This window comes from Nerophis ophidion, linkage group LG23 (genome assembly GCF_033978795.1).
Source record: "Nerophis ophidion isolate RoL-2023_Sa linkage group LG23, RoL_Noph_v1.0, whole genome shotgun sequence".
Lineage (NCBI taxonomy): Eukaryota > Metazoa > Chordata > Actinopteri > Syngnathiformes > Syngnathidae > Nerophis > Nerophis ophidion.
Window position 1 is genome coordinate 16,729,110 of NC_084633.1, and position 14,457 is coordinate 16,743,566.

A 14,457-nucleotide genomic window follows, 5' to 3' on the forward strand; every position below is an offset into this window, starting at 1 on the left:
TACACAATTATGTCAGATTTTGAATGTCTTAGTAGTGATCATGACAGTACAGCGAGCTAGATTTAGAATTGACATGAAATAAGGATTTTAGGCACCACCCACCTTATAAAAACATGTCTCAGGTCATCTTTGGGGCCGACCCAGGATGCCACAGTGGGCAGAGTTCCTCAGAGACCCTCCCCTATAGTTACCTGCATAGCAGAAAAAGGATAAAAATTAGAAGAGTTGAACACAAAATTGATGGCTAACGCCATGTAATGTTCTGGATCAGACAATAGTTGGAACAAAGATTTTTCATTACACTATCAATGAGCTGGGTGTGTCATCATCTCTAGAAAGACAATACTTGTGAGCAAAAGTGAGAGGTTTTCAGAACATACCGAACAGGTCTGTTGTGGACTTCGCCAAACGCCATAGAATGCCGACAAGCGCTCCTTCAACAAAGGAACTGTTCAGAACTGCTGCCAGTTCTCTTGGCCGACCTGGTCCTTGATGCCATGCAGGATCTACGATGAGAGACATTCTGTCAATGTGGTCTAGTTGATGACAACACAAATGTTCAGCCAATGAGATTTCTTGTGGCCTTGCTCTAGCACTTGTCTCAAAACCAAATAGCATCTACACGGTTATGTCAGGTTTCAAATGACTTAGTAGTGATCATGACAGTACAGCGAGCCTGATTTAGAATTGACATGAAATTAGGATTTTAGACACCACCCACCTTAAAAAACATGTCTCTCAGGTCATCTTTAGGGCTGACCCAGGATGCCACAGAGGGCAGAGTTCCCCAGTGACCCTCCCCTATGGTTACCTGCATAGCAGAAAAAAAGGATAAAAATTAGAAGAGCTGAACACAAAATTGATGGCTAACACCATGTAATGTTCTGGATCAGACAATAGTTGGAACAAAGATTTTTCATTACACTATCAATGAGCTGGGTGTGTCATCATCTCTAGAAAGACAATACTTGTGAGCAACAGTGAGAGGATTTCAGAACATACCGAAAAGGTCTGTTGTGGACTTCGCCAAACGCCATAGAATGCCGACAAGTGCTCCTTCAACAAAGGAAGGAACTGTTCAGAACTGCTGCCAGTTCTCTTGGCCGACCTGGTCCTTGATGCCATGCAGGATCTACGATGAGAGGCATTCTGTCAATGTGGTCTAGTTGGTGACAACACAAATGTTCAGCCAATGAGATTTCTTGTACCCTAGCTCTAGCACTTGTCTCAAAACGAAATAGCATCTACACAGTTATGTCAGATTTCAAATGTCTTAGTAGTGATCATGACAGTACAGCGAGCTAGATTTAGAATTTACATGAAATAAGGATTTTAGGCACCACCCACCTTATAAAAACATGTCTCTCAGGTCATTTTTAGGGCTGACCCAGGATGCCACAGAGGGCAGAGTTCCCAGTGACCCTCCCCTATGGTTACCTGCATAGCAGAAAAAAAGGATAAAAATTAGAAGAGCTGAACACAAAATTGATGGCTAACCCCATGTAATGTGCTGGATCAGACAATAGTTGGAACAAAAATTTTTCATTGCACTATCAATGAGCTGGGTGTGTCATCATCTCTAGAAAGACAATACTTGTGAGCAAAAGTGAGAGGATTTCAGAACATACCGAACAGGTCTGTTGTGGACTTGCGCCAAACGCCATAGAATGCAGACAAGTGCTCCTTCAACAAAGGAAGGAACTGTTCAGAACTGCTGCCAGTTCTTTTGGCCGACCTGGTCCTTGAAGCCATGCAGGATCTACGATGAGAGGCATTCTGTCAATGTGGTCTAGTTGGTGACAACACAAATGTTCAGCCAATGAGATTTCTTGTACCCTAGCTCTAGCACTTGTCTCAAAACGAAATAGCATCTACACAGTTATGTCAGGTTTCAAATGTCTTAGTAGTGATCATCACAGTACAGCGAGCTAGATTTAGAATTGACATGAAATAAGGATTTTAGACACCACCTACCTTATAAAACATGTCTCTCAGGTCATCTTTAGGGCTGACCCAGGAGGCCACAGATGGCAGAGTTTCCAGTGACCCTCCCCTATGGTTACCTGCATAGCAGAAAAAAAGGATAAAAATTAGAAGATATGAACACAAAATTGATGGCTAACGCCATGTAATGTTCTGGATCAGACAATTGTTGGAACAAATATTTTTCATTACACTATCAATGAGCTGGGTGTGTCATCTCTAGAAAGACAATACTTGTGAGCAAAAGTGAGAGGATTTCAGAACATACCGAACAGGTCTGTTGTGGACTTCGCCAAACGCCATAGAATGCCGACAAGTGCTCCTTCAAGAAAGGAAGGAACTGTTCAGAACTGCTGCCAGTTCTCTTGGCCGACCTGGTCCTTGAAGCCATGCAGGATCTACGATGAGAAGCCTTCAGTCAGTGTGGTCTAGTTAACACAAATGTTCTGCTAATTAGATTGTTTGTGGCATAGCTCAAGCACTTGTCTCAGAACCAAATAGCATCTACACGGTTATGTCAGGTTTCGAATGTCTTAGTAGTGATCATCACAGTACAGCGAGCTAGATTTAGAATTGACATGAAATAAGGATTTTAGGCACCACCCACCTTATAAAACATGTCGCTCAGGTCATCTTTGGGGCCGACCCAGGATGCCACAGTGGGCAGAGTTCCCCAGTGACCCTCCCGTATAGTTACCTGCATAGCAGAAAAAGGATAAAAATTAGAAGAGTTGAACACAAAATTGATGGCTAACGCCATGTAATGTTCTGGATCAGACCATTGTTGGAACAAAGATTTTTCATTACACTATCAATGAGCTGGGTGTGTCATCATCTCTAGAAAGACAATACTTGTGAGCAAAAGTGAGAGGTTTTCAGAACATACCGAACAGGTCTGTTGTGGACTTGCGCCAAACGCCATAGAATGCAGACCAGTGCTCCTTCAACAAAGGAACTGTTCAGAACTGCTGCCAGTTCTCTTGGCTGACCTGGTCCTTGAAGCCATGCAGGATCTACGATGAGAAGCCTTCAGTCAGTGTGGTCTAGTTAACACAAATGTTCTGCTAATTAGATTGTTTGTGGCATAGCTCAAGCACTTGTCTCAGAACCAAATAGCATCTACACGGTTATGTCAGGTTTCGAATGTCTTAGTAGTGATCATCACAGTACAGCAAGCTAGATTTAGAATTGACATGAAATAAGGATTTTAGGCACCACCCACCTTATAAAACATGTCGCTCAGGTCATCTTTGGGGCCGACCCAGGATGCCACAGTGGGCAGAGTTCCCCAGTGACCCTCCCGTATAGTTACCTGCATAGCAGAAAAAGGATAAAAATTAGAAGAGTTGAACACAAAATTGATGGCTAACGCCATGTAATGTTCTGGATCAGACCATTGTTGGAACAAAGATTTTTCATTACACTATCAATGAGCTGGGTGTGTCATCATCTCTAGAAAGACAATACTTGTGAGCAAAAGTGAGAGGTTTTCAGAACATACCGAACAGGTCTGTTGTGGACTTGCGCCAAACGCCATAGAATGCAGACCAGTGCTCCTTCAACAAAGGAACTGTTCAGAACTGCTGCCAGTTCTCTTGGCTGACCTGGTCCTTGAAGCCATGCAGGATCTACGATGAGAAGCCTTCAGTCAGTGTGGTCTAGTTAACACAAATGTTCTGCTAATTAGATTGTTTGTGGCATAGCTCAAGCACTTGTCTCAGAACCAAATAGCATCTACACGGTTATGTCAGGTTTCGAATGTCTTAGTAGTGATCATCACAGTACAGCAAGCTAGATTTAGAATTGACATGAAATAAGGATTTTAGGCACCACCCACCTTATAAAACATGTCTCTCAGGTCATCTTTGGGGCTGACCCAGCATCATAAAAAGAAAAAGGAAATTCCTGCATAAAAAAGTTCTTTGTTATTTATCATATTTTCAAAAGGGGAACTGCACTTTATTTTTGGAATTTTGGATATCGCTCACAACTTTTATCAGAGACAGTACAAAATGTTTTTTTTTTGCATTCTAGTACGTAATTATCTGTTAGTTATAGTAAACTAACAATGCAGCTAATGGGAGCAATCCATTCTGCCTCTAAGGTTCTTTTTAAAAATTGCATCCAAAAACTACCAATACTTCATTTAGAAACAGTAACATGTATAATAACCACACTATAGAAACATTATCGTAAGAGCAAACATTGAGAAACTGTTTCCCGGGTGGAGTAATAGCCGCATCTTTCAGGCAATTTTCTTTAGAATTATTATTCTTTTTTTTAAACTTGTTTGTCTCAGGATTAAATTGGCGAAATTCCAAAAAAGTGCAGTTCCCCTTTAACAACTATTTTCAAGTTTTTGCAACATGAGGAATTCAGCTCACCTGCTCAACACCGGGTTATTCAAGTCAATAGGGACCACAGCTGTGCCACTGGTCGCAAACAGTCTCACTAGTGCTCCTAGTGGTAGGGACCACTGGTTCCAGGACAGACCACAGTATCGGCTACAATCCCTGCTGCGCCTTTGGCTTATAATACCTTGCAGTCTCTGAGGCATGGAGTTAACAATACTCTTCTTCAATCTGGCTCCAACGTTCTATAGATTGTCAGGTTAGTATAGCAGGTTGGAGTCTTATGAACCATTTTTTTTTTCAATTTCCATCAGCTTTTCAATTGGATTAAGATCCAGAATATTTAAAAGCCAAACAATGACCTTATGTATCATCCCTTAGGGAATATTTGTTAGTTTTGGCTCTATAAAAAGATGCATTAAAATCTTTAAAAATTATGCAATAAAACATCTTTTTGATTGATGGACTAAGAAAAATGTTCAAGATGTGCAGTTCATGGAGATGTAATGACAGTGCCAATACCTGACACGTAGCCCCATATCGTCAATGACTTAAAACAGCAAAAAAAAAAAAAAAAGTTCCCGCATAATCACCTTGCCCAGTGCAGATTCTAATTTATCACTGAATATGACGTTCGTCCAGTCATCCATGGTCCACCGTTGGTTCAGTTAATAACAGCTTTCGTCTGATCGATTAGGTTAGCTTATTAGTATTTAAATCCCATTCTTTTAAGCGCTTTCTTACATTTCGGACAGTGACTCCCGTTTGCGTTCATTTGTTTTGCTGTGCATTTTCTGTTTAAGACATATTGCTTTAAGTTTTCTGTCTGGACACAGATGTTTACCATGGTCTACCTGTATGCTTGCCTTTAACACTTTCCCATATTTGTACTTGGACCACAATTTAAACGGCTGACTGTGAACAAGCAACATTTTGCAACTTTACGTGATGTTTTATCAATCAATCGATGTTTATTTATATAGCCCCAAATCACAAATGTCTCAAAGGACTGCACAAATCATTACGACTACAACATCCTCGGAAGAACCCACAAAAGGGCAAGGAAAACTCACACCCAGTGGGCAGGGAGAATTCACATCCAGTGGGACGCCAGTGACAATGCTGACTATGAGAAACCTTGGAGAGGACCTCAGATGTGGGCAACCCCCCCTCTAGGGGACCGAAAGCAATGGATGTCGAGCGGGTCTAACATGATACTGTGAAAGTTCAATCCATAGTGGATTTACCTTCTTCAACAAGTTAGATAGTCCTGTCCTTGGTTTCAAATGACATCATTGGGGCCATAATGTAAATCCACCTGGTCCAACAGACCTTGCAGACCAAAACAATTTTTGCAAGGTGAATGCATAGGTTTCCCAGAATTGCAAGATTCCATATTGACCTACAAATTAAAGTTATTAGCACATTTTATTGATATCTTAAAGCAAGAAACGTTTCATTTGAAATGACCAGTTTTATTGCATGTCTGTTATTTTTTCTTCCTACAAAATTTAACTGAACATTTTCCAAGTCTAGCGATTCAATATTTCCGAGGGCTGTACTAAAAACATAACACACTCAAGTCAACTCGATAGAAAACTTTTATTTTCCCCTTTAAACAAAATTAAATAGAAAGGACTACATCAGCTAACATCCCACCTTGCACCATAGTTAAGCAAATGAGGGTAGATGAAATCCACTCGCCAGGCTTGATATCGGAATACAGAGTGAATGAATCGGTTAGTTTTTTTCCCCTTAAATGGTATGCACCAAGCACAGACTCTTTCAGTCAACTACAACATCAAAATTTGATGTAATTCAAATATTTAACACTAAAATAAAAAATAATTTCTTTAAATGAAAAGAATAAAACAAAAAAACTTTTAAAGTCCAAAAAAACATTTGTGCACAGATCGCACAAAAAACTAAGTAAAAAAAAAACAAAACTAAAATAAATTAAAAGCATCAAAATTAAATTCCTTTCTTCCTGCCGCATGCTCGTTCTGGGAAATTAAAAAGTGATGTCGATAGTATCTTTTAGCAGCTTCAAAATAATCCATTTAATTGTGTTCATATAAAACCTGGTAGGAAAAAAAGTTTAATTCTTAAGACTAAATCCATGAATATAGTCAATACTCAGAAGCACGGTGAATTTGGACTTTCCTATCAGAAGTTTTGAACACCATACTGATATTGGCGGTGCCCCCTCCCCCCTCCCCCACTATGCCCGGCGCACAACTTTAGGGTGTGGACTGGTGCAAAACATCTAAGCTTTACTTTCATACATACAACCCCTTTATCAGGGGTTAACAGCCATAGCTACACTTCCAAGACCATAATCCATTATAGACAATGTCTAGACGCCAAGTTAAGTTTAGCCTCTCCAACTATCACATGTGGAACACAACTATTCAGATCAGTGTATTTTCTGGACCTGATCTACAGTGTCAAGTTATTTTGGGGCGGACAGACCAATCACTAGTTTTGATCAGAAGCTGGAGCACTCGCCCAGTTAGTGCAGCATGAAGTCATATTGCCATTGACCAAGCTATTTATGTCCCTACAAAAAGGAACACATAAAATGTCTTAAAAAGGAGCAACATTCACTTGGAACGCATGCATGGTTTACAACATTACTGTAATGACTGCTTAAAAAAATAGAAGGGGGGAAGGAGTTGCACTGGAACATGGATGCAAAATACTGAAAGTCTCCTCTTCAATCTTCATTTTAAGCACATGCCAAGTTATTACTATGTTAAGAAGCCTCAAGTATTATCTAGTCTTTGCTTAACATTACCTTTAACAATTCACTGATGGGCAGAGAATCCCTTATCTGGAAACCCTCAATTATAAGGTTTAAAATACATTTCTTACAAAAAAAAGTGCATTCATACCAGTAAGAACAGACTTATTTTCCACAGATTATCTCTCCCACTACATTGTTTTGAAAGCAAATACCCAGCCTGCCTACAGCATTTCAGCTCTTTAATGAAGTATTCATCAAACTATAACTGGTTTTCACAACCATGGCTGAACAATAAGATGAATACGTACAAACATAAGCAGCCGACTGCTCCACGTTACAGCAGCCTTCCCCTATTATGACGATATAACAATCAGCGATTCTTTTCCTACATGCATCACTTTATGAGACTATCAGATCAAAACTCAGCATTAATGTACCACAATGAGACGAGATAAAGCCCCAAAGTGGATGCACACCGAAGAGGATTATGCATCAATTCCTGTAAAAAGGTGCAAATATTTGTGCACATTTTCCTGTATTATTACATAGTAAAAGCATCTTGGTTTTGTTTAGCCTCTGGCAAAAGCCAAGAGGTGACTTGTAAAGCTAACTAACGTTAGACGTTTTTTTTTTTTAAACACACTGATGATGTATGCGCGTCCGTCCATACACTTGTTTATGTGCATTGAGATTTGGGACTATGGCACCCTATGCTGGTTCAGATAATTCATTTATATGTACCTATGTGACACCCCCCTCCCCTGCCAGCTACCTTTAAGTAATTTCAACGGAGGAAAGGGGAGTTTAAAGCCAGCCCCCACCCGACTAGAATCCCTGCGGTGCTTTTTGTTAAAGTCACTTTGAGCGTGTTGGATTTGTGCGAGGCGTTATAAATCCAAGAGGTATACATATATCCCTAAGTTTACCCTCCCTTCTCCCACCCTCCCTCACAGACACAGGGCACAGGGAAAGGGTGGAGAAGAAGACCCTTTGCCAAGTGGAGGCCCGTCACGTTGCCTCTGCATGGTTTCTCCCGCTACGCTGGGCAGTGAATGAGTTCCCCAGTGACCCTCCCCTATGGTTACCTGCATGGCAGACAAAAAGGATAAGAATTAGCAGAGGAGCTGAACACAAAATTGGTGGCTAACGCCATGTAATGTTCTGGATCAGACAATAGTTGGAACAAAGATTTTTCATTGCACTATCAATGAGCTGGGTGTGTCATCATCTCTAGAAAGACAATACTTGTGAGCAAAGTGAGAGGCTTTCAGAACATACCGAACAGGTCTGTTGTGGACTTGCGCTAAACGCCATAGCATGCCGACAAGCGCTCCTTCAACAAAGGAGGGAACTGTTCAGAGAACTGCTGCCAGTTCTCTTGGCCGACCTGGTCCTTGAACCCATGCAGGATCTATGACGAGAGGCATTCTGTCAATGTGGTCTAGTTGGTGACATCACAAATGTTCAGCCAATGAGATTTCTTGTGGCCTGGCTCAAGCACTTGTCTCAGAACCAAATAGCATCCACACGGTTATGTCAGGTTTCGAATGTCTTAGTAGTGATCATCACAGTTCGGCGAGCCAGATTTAGAGTTGGCATGAAATAAGGATTTTAGGTACCACTCACCTTGTAAAACATGTCTCTTAGGTCATCTTTAGGGCTGACCCAGGATGCCACAGCATCACAAAAGAAAATGAAGTCCTGCATAAAAAAAACTGTTATTTATCATAACTTTAAAAGGGAAACGGCACTTTTTGGGGGGAATTTTGCCTATCGCTCAAAACTTTTCTTTTTGGCATTTTAGTTTGTAATTGTTCATTGTAGTAGGCTAACAATGCAGCTAATAGGAACAATCCATTCTGCCTCTAAAGTTGTTTAAAATTGCATCCAAAAAGTAACAATAATACTTTAGTTACAATCCGTAACATGTATAATAACCAAGTTGTAGAAACATTGTTATCGTAAGAGCAAACACTGAGGAGCTGTTTTCCGAGCGTAGTAACACATCGTCTTGCGACAGCATGCTTTGGCATTAGCCAAAAGCTTGCTTCTGCGTCAACGGCTGCATGGCTTTTGAGTTTGTAATGCACAACAATGCGATAAGATCTATAAATCTGTACTGACTGAAAAACAACAATTCTATTGCAAAATCGATAAATGATTAGCCCACATTTCATGATTTGTTTGTACAGCTAGCTCTGTGTGTAGTTGTACCAACAATAGCATGATGTGCTGCACGTATAATGATCAATATTAGTGACTCACTCAATGGACAGTTGTGCATTTGGTCAACCAGGCGGAGACATTTTTTTCCGGTTTATTTCGAGTATGCATGCCATTTATGTTGGTATTGCTCGGACTTTAATGACATCAAGCAGTTTCTGTTCTCAATGGGTACTAGCCGCCATTTAGACTTTCTCCAAGAAAAATGCTCCGTTGTTTTAAGCTGTTCAAATTGCAAAAAGGATAAACATTTTTCTGAGTTCCTGAGAGGTCATCAAGAAGAGCAAGATTTTACAAAAGACAACAAAAGTGGAACACACTCCCGTACAAGGGTGCACAGTCAAAAGCACAATGTTGCAGTCACCACTTGGTTAAAAGGTTTGATATATTTTAAATATACTTCAATTGTTTACTATTTCCATTGAAGTCTCATCTTGATATTTGTATATTCAACAAACAAACCAGAAAATTATACTTTGTCAGGAGAAATAGAGTTCTACGTTTCCACTCTTGTTTATTTTGTGAACTAATGTGTCAAAAGTACATAACACAAACATGTGTTCACGTAGACGCAAGACAAAAGTTGAATCATGAATTGTAACCTTACCCAAGCAAAAACAATGCTTATTTATCCGACAGAGTTTTGAAGCCAATTTCCTTGACCGAGCCACACTCAAAATAAGTTGTAAGCATCCATGCTTTTCTAAGTTGTCACATTTTGTTGTGTGGATTGACATCGGAGCACAAGATAGTTCAATATGTCTCGGAACGCCGACGGATAATCTTTCATATATTTTTGATAAAGTATATGGATCTATTTGCAGAGTTAGATTCTTTTGGCTCATATCTACGTACTCATTGCAAAAAGATCGAGGCCCCTGGCATACTTGTATAATTCACCTTCTGCACAACAGCCATCTTCGCGTAATTGACAGGTTTTTTTACCCACTGCCGGGAAAAAGTCCAGGTCGGAATATAAGCAATAGCTTAGCTCTGAGTGCCACATTAGCGGCGTGAAGTCACACCAACCTCACTCTTGGGTTCCGTCTGCTGCAACGTTTCACCCTCTCTTCATGCTCGCTTCTATAACGAGTAGTTCATCCTCCGTATATTCAGCGTCAAAAAGATGCGAGTCTTCATTTGTACAAAACTTGTCTGTCAGTTACCATGTCTGCTATGATTCGAACACACTTAGGTTTGTTTTCGGAAGCAGGAACACGTTTGTTGCCGGAAGTGCGTTGCTATGGAAATGAACGCGCTCAATTCAGGTAATGCCTAAAATATGGTAAATATTGAACATTTTACAGGACGTGTCTATTACACACACACGCCGTGTAAATAAAAACAATGGAGGGCTTTGAAGGCTACAATGGTGACTCATTTTCGCTGCATCTTTCAAGCGTTAATCATCTTTAGAATCTTTCTATCTCTCATAATGATCCAACAATAGGCAACATTCCAAAAAAAGTGCAGATCCCTTTTAACAACTATTTAGTATTTTTTGCAACATGAGGAATTCATGGGGAGAGGGAAGTCTGGGTTTCCCTGCTTAGGCTGTTGCCCCCGCGACCCGACCTCGGCTAAGCGGAAGATGATGGATGGATGGATGAGGAATTCACCTGCACAACACCGGCTGGGTTGACACCGATCATCACACAGATTCCGCGGAAAGCTGAATCTTTCTCTTCATTATCTCTGATGTTCCTCAACGATGTACACCTGACAAGACAAAATACCAGATAAATAAGACAAAAAAATATTGCATGGTCAGTGAAGAGAAATTATTTATACAGAGCCTTTTCTTTGGCAACTTAAACCTATTTCCATTAAAACACCCATTATCTACATTTACGTCGGGTGGGTGGCACTGGGAGCAAAGTAGTTAAAGTGCCTTGCTCAAGGACTCGACAGTGACCAGGACCGCAGAAGATGGATTCAAACTAGAAACCCTAAAGTTTCTGAGCCAGACCATCCACAGAGAAAATGTATGTGCTGTGTCAACTGGATATTGTGTTTTACATGACAATGACTATGGGGAAAATACCATGTTGAAAGCAGTAACAAGCTTAAAAATATTTGACCACTTCCTGTGCACGTAAAATCTGCAGGAGCCAAATTAATTTAAAACATTTTTCTTCCAGTGGAAAAGGAAACAACTATGCTTGTGTGACTCACCAAGGCCTAATGAAATGCTGAAGCTGTGGCGCGACTTCCTGAGGACATACGTAGCCCAGTCTGCCTATTGTAATGGCTGCACATGAAGACGAAACATTTAGGTCATTTATTTCCAAATGATCTACCTGTGTGTACACAACTGTGTACCTGTGTTTTCCAGCAGAGTTTTGGGTGTGTTGGGTCTATTGATGATCTCCACCAAGTGTGGCAATACCACTCCTACATAAGGCTGCATGTCTGCACCTAGACGCCCAGAGAGTAATACATATACAAGTACGGTTATGCAAAATACCAGGTTGTTTGACAATTCCACAGTGCAAATCTAAAACAATGCAGTAGAGGATCTGCAATATCTGGATCAGAAAAAAATTATGGGAACAAAGTATATCATTATTTATCATTGAGCTGGATTTTTCATCATGTCTCAGATATTGCGAGATCTTGCTTTTAGTGAAGGGCAAACTTAATCTCCTCACCCATTTGCATAGCGATTTCGCCAATGGCCCAGGTGGCATTGTTACATACGGAGATAAACTCTGGGTTCAAATTAAGTCCCAGAATAGGCATGAACTCAGCTGTATAACACAAATAAAACAAAATTAAACACTGGTTATAACAGAAGTACAACAATAATAGTTTGACAACATTAGAGCAGAATAAGGCCAATTACAACAAAAATACTCACCGATGCAGGGTTTAACGTGGAGGAAGCAGACCTTAGTTAAATCTCCTAACAGGGCAAAGGAGCTTTGCCTTACTTCGGGCATAGTGTCCTATAACAAGTAGATTTCTTATTAGGGCACTTGGAATGACATCGTCCAATATGTGGGTTAGCATTCGCTCCCTACCTGCATGCACTGGAAAAGCAGTGTCATGATATTGGACCGGGCCACAAGCTGCTCCACATGACTACCCAAACCCTCCGCAAGACCACTGAGCAAGTCTAGGGCCACGATCATAAAATCCTTGTCAGGAGCCTCGTATTGCTCCGGATGCTGGCTGAACATCTACAAACACAGTATTTTAGTCTCTATGTCTGACTGAACCTGCAGTTTAAAAAGCTTGGGTTTGATCCCTCACCATAGCCTGAGCTAATGTCTTCTGGACTAGTGTGACACAGCGCTGGTAGACTGGCTCACAGTAAGGCAAGAACCCACTCTGCAGTGCAGTGGCCACTGAAGACAAACACTAGGAGAGATATAAACAGTATAATTTTGATGCAAACGATGTACAAGGTCTGTGTTTCAACAAAAGATGGTCACAAACCACCACATTTGTAGGAAAAATTTGACATTTACCTCCAAAAGAGGAAAGAGATCCTTGTCTTCATCCTTCAGCTCATTCCACTTTGCAATAAGAGGAGGCATCAACTTCTGAATGTACTCCTGAAAAACAAGTACAATTTGGAAGTTTGCCTTATTTTACATTTGATGAGTCAGTGAGGAGCCCAACTGTAGCAAAGTGTAACTTCAACAAGCTCTTACAGGTTGATTTAGGTGGTGACCCACTGAGTCCGCCAGCGTTCCAATGGCATCGTAGAGGATGAGGAGGTTCTTGTGCTGGTACTTTCCAAAGGCAAAGACCAGAGTGTCCAAGATGAAGCTCAAATATGGAACAAGCTCTGTGCACGCCTCCTCCTCCAAGGTGGCAAATGCACTATGGTGAAAACAAAGATGGCGGACACAACAACATGACTAATCTAATCTATAAAAAAAAAGGCACATACACGACTCTACCAGTCAATGAATGATGTGAATCAGAAAAACAACATGTATCATTGTTATTCAATGAGCGGGCTGGGTCATTTCCACAGAATGAAGACCAGATGGTGCAGCTCACCTGCATGCAGCTTCTTGCACCCTTTTATTGCCATCCAGAATGCGTTTGAGAAGCTCAGTCATCAGAGGCTTGAGGTAGGAGTCAGGGGGCTGGGAGACCACCCAATGTGCATAACGACTTAGGGTCCAGCAGGCAATAGAGCGCACCAGGGCCTTCTTGTCACACAGACATTGGATGAGGTGGGGGATGAGCTCTGGCAGGTATTGAACCATGCCTTGCATGCAGCCTGAGCAAAAAAAATAAATTACTTACAGAACGTTTTTGCCATAAATCTTTTGCATTCAAAAGGTAAATCCTACCCTCTGCAATCGCCCCTAATACAAGGATGCCGGACTCTTTGACAACCCAGTCAGGATGAAAAAGCAGGCCTTTCAGAAGTGGCAGCAGATGGGGCAACAGCTCATCACGAAATACGTTGGCAAGTACGTCCAAAGCGGCTGCTGAACACTTTCCTGAAACAAGAAACCAGCATACATTTTGTCAGTAAATGAATTAATTATGAATTATAGATTTTAGCCTAATTGTTGATAAAATACTTTTTTTAAGTTTTACCTAAAACTTGCAATATTAGTTTTTAAGAATTTGCTGCTAAAAATGCAGAAGAAATTAAAAATAATAAATGAACAAAGACATCCATCCATCTTCTACCGCTTGTCCCTTTCGGGATCGCGGGGGGGGTGCTGGAACCTCTCAGGTGCATTCAGGCGGCATGCCGGGTTCACCCTGGACAAGTCGCTACCTCATCGAACAGACAAAAACTACTAAAACTGTACCGCTCATATGCCTGTTTTCCAAAACGCATCAAAATAGTGACGTTTAAAAGGCCATTTTCATGAACTAAATATTGCGGTCACTGACAGCCCTAGCTCATAATGTATTTTACTTACTACACACTGTTCAAATGAGCTCATTTTCCTACCTCTTATCATAACTATTTCCTTATTCGCTGTAACAGAACAGTGAATAAATGATAAATATACCATAGAAAGTAAACAAATACATAACCTTAATCTAATTAAAAAATAAGTGTTCAAGATGGTCATCATAATTCTTGTTTCTGTGTACTTTGTGAACACTTGTAGTTTGAACAGTTTCTTAAACGGAATCATATTGGTGCTCTGATTTCTTTGGTTAATCCAT

At 40.7% G+C, this 14,457-nt stretch overlaps 1 protein-coding gene across 6 annotated transcripts in view; it reads right to left on the minus strand.

Moving 5' to 3' along the window:
• The window catches only part of LOC133541550 (transportin-2-like), a 37,710-nt gene that overhangs the window by 3,443 nt on the left and 19,810 nt on the right, over positions 1-14,457 (minus strand). For 2 of the 6 annotated variants that reach the window (XM_061885006.1, XM_061885007.1), the window contains exons 12-25: positions 13,617-13,769; positions 13,318-13,543; positions 12,963-13,134; positions 12,777-12,863; positions 12,559-12,666; positions 12,327-12,485; positions 12,164-12,251; positions 11,955-12,053; positions 11,626-11,721; positions 11,479-11,554; positions 10,923-11,022; positions 8,707-8,781; positions 8,359-8,491; positions 5,918-8,165 (exon numbers count right to left, since the gene is read on the minus strand). In XM_061885006.1, coding sequence (XP_061740990.1) covers positions 8,384-8,491; positions 8,707-8,781; positions 10,923-11,022; positions 11,479-11,554; positions 11,626-11,721; positions 11,955-12,053; positions 12,164-12,251; positions 12,327-12,485; positions 12,559-12,666; positions 12,777-12,863; positions 12,963-13,134; positions 13,318-13,543; positions 13,617-13,769 — 1,547 coding nt within the window. In that variant the 3' untranslated portion in view covers positions 5,918-8,165; positions 8,359-8,383. Of the gene's footprint in view, positions 1-102; positions 192-380; positions 507-721; positions 812-1,002; positions 1,133-1,347; positions 1,438-1,628; positions 1,760-1,974; positions 2,064-2,251; positions 2,382-2,590; positions 2,681-2,869; positions 2,997-3,205; positions 3,296-3,484; positions 3,612-5,917; positions 8,166-8,358; positions 8,492-8,706; positions 8,782-10,922; positions 11,023-11,478; positions 11,555-11,625; positions 11,722-11,954; positions 12,054-12,163; positions 12,252-12,326; positions 12,486-12,558; positions 12,667-12,776; positions 12,864-12,962; positions 13,135-13,317; positions 13,544-13,616; positions 13,770-14,457 lie in introns of those variants that run through there. The other 4 variants (XR_009803910.1, XR_009803909.1, XR_009803911.1 and 1 more) reach the window with 4 other exon arrangements.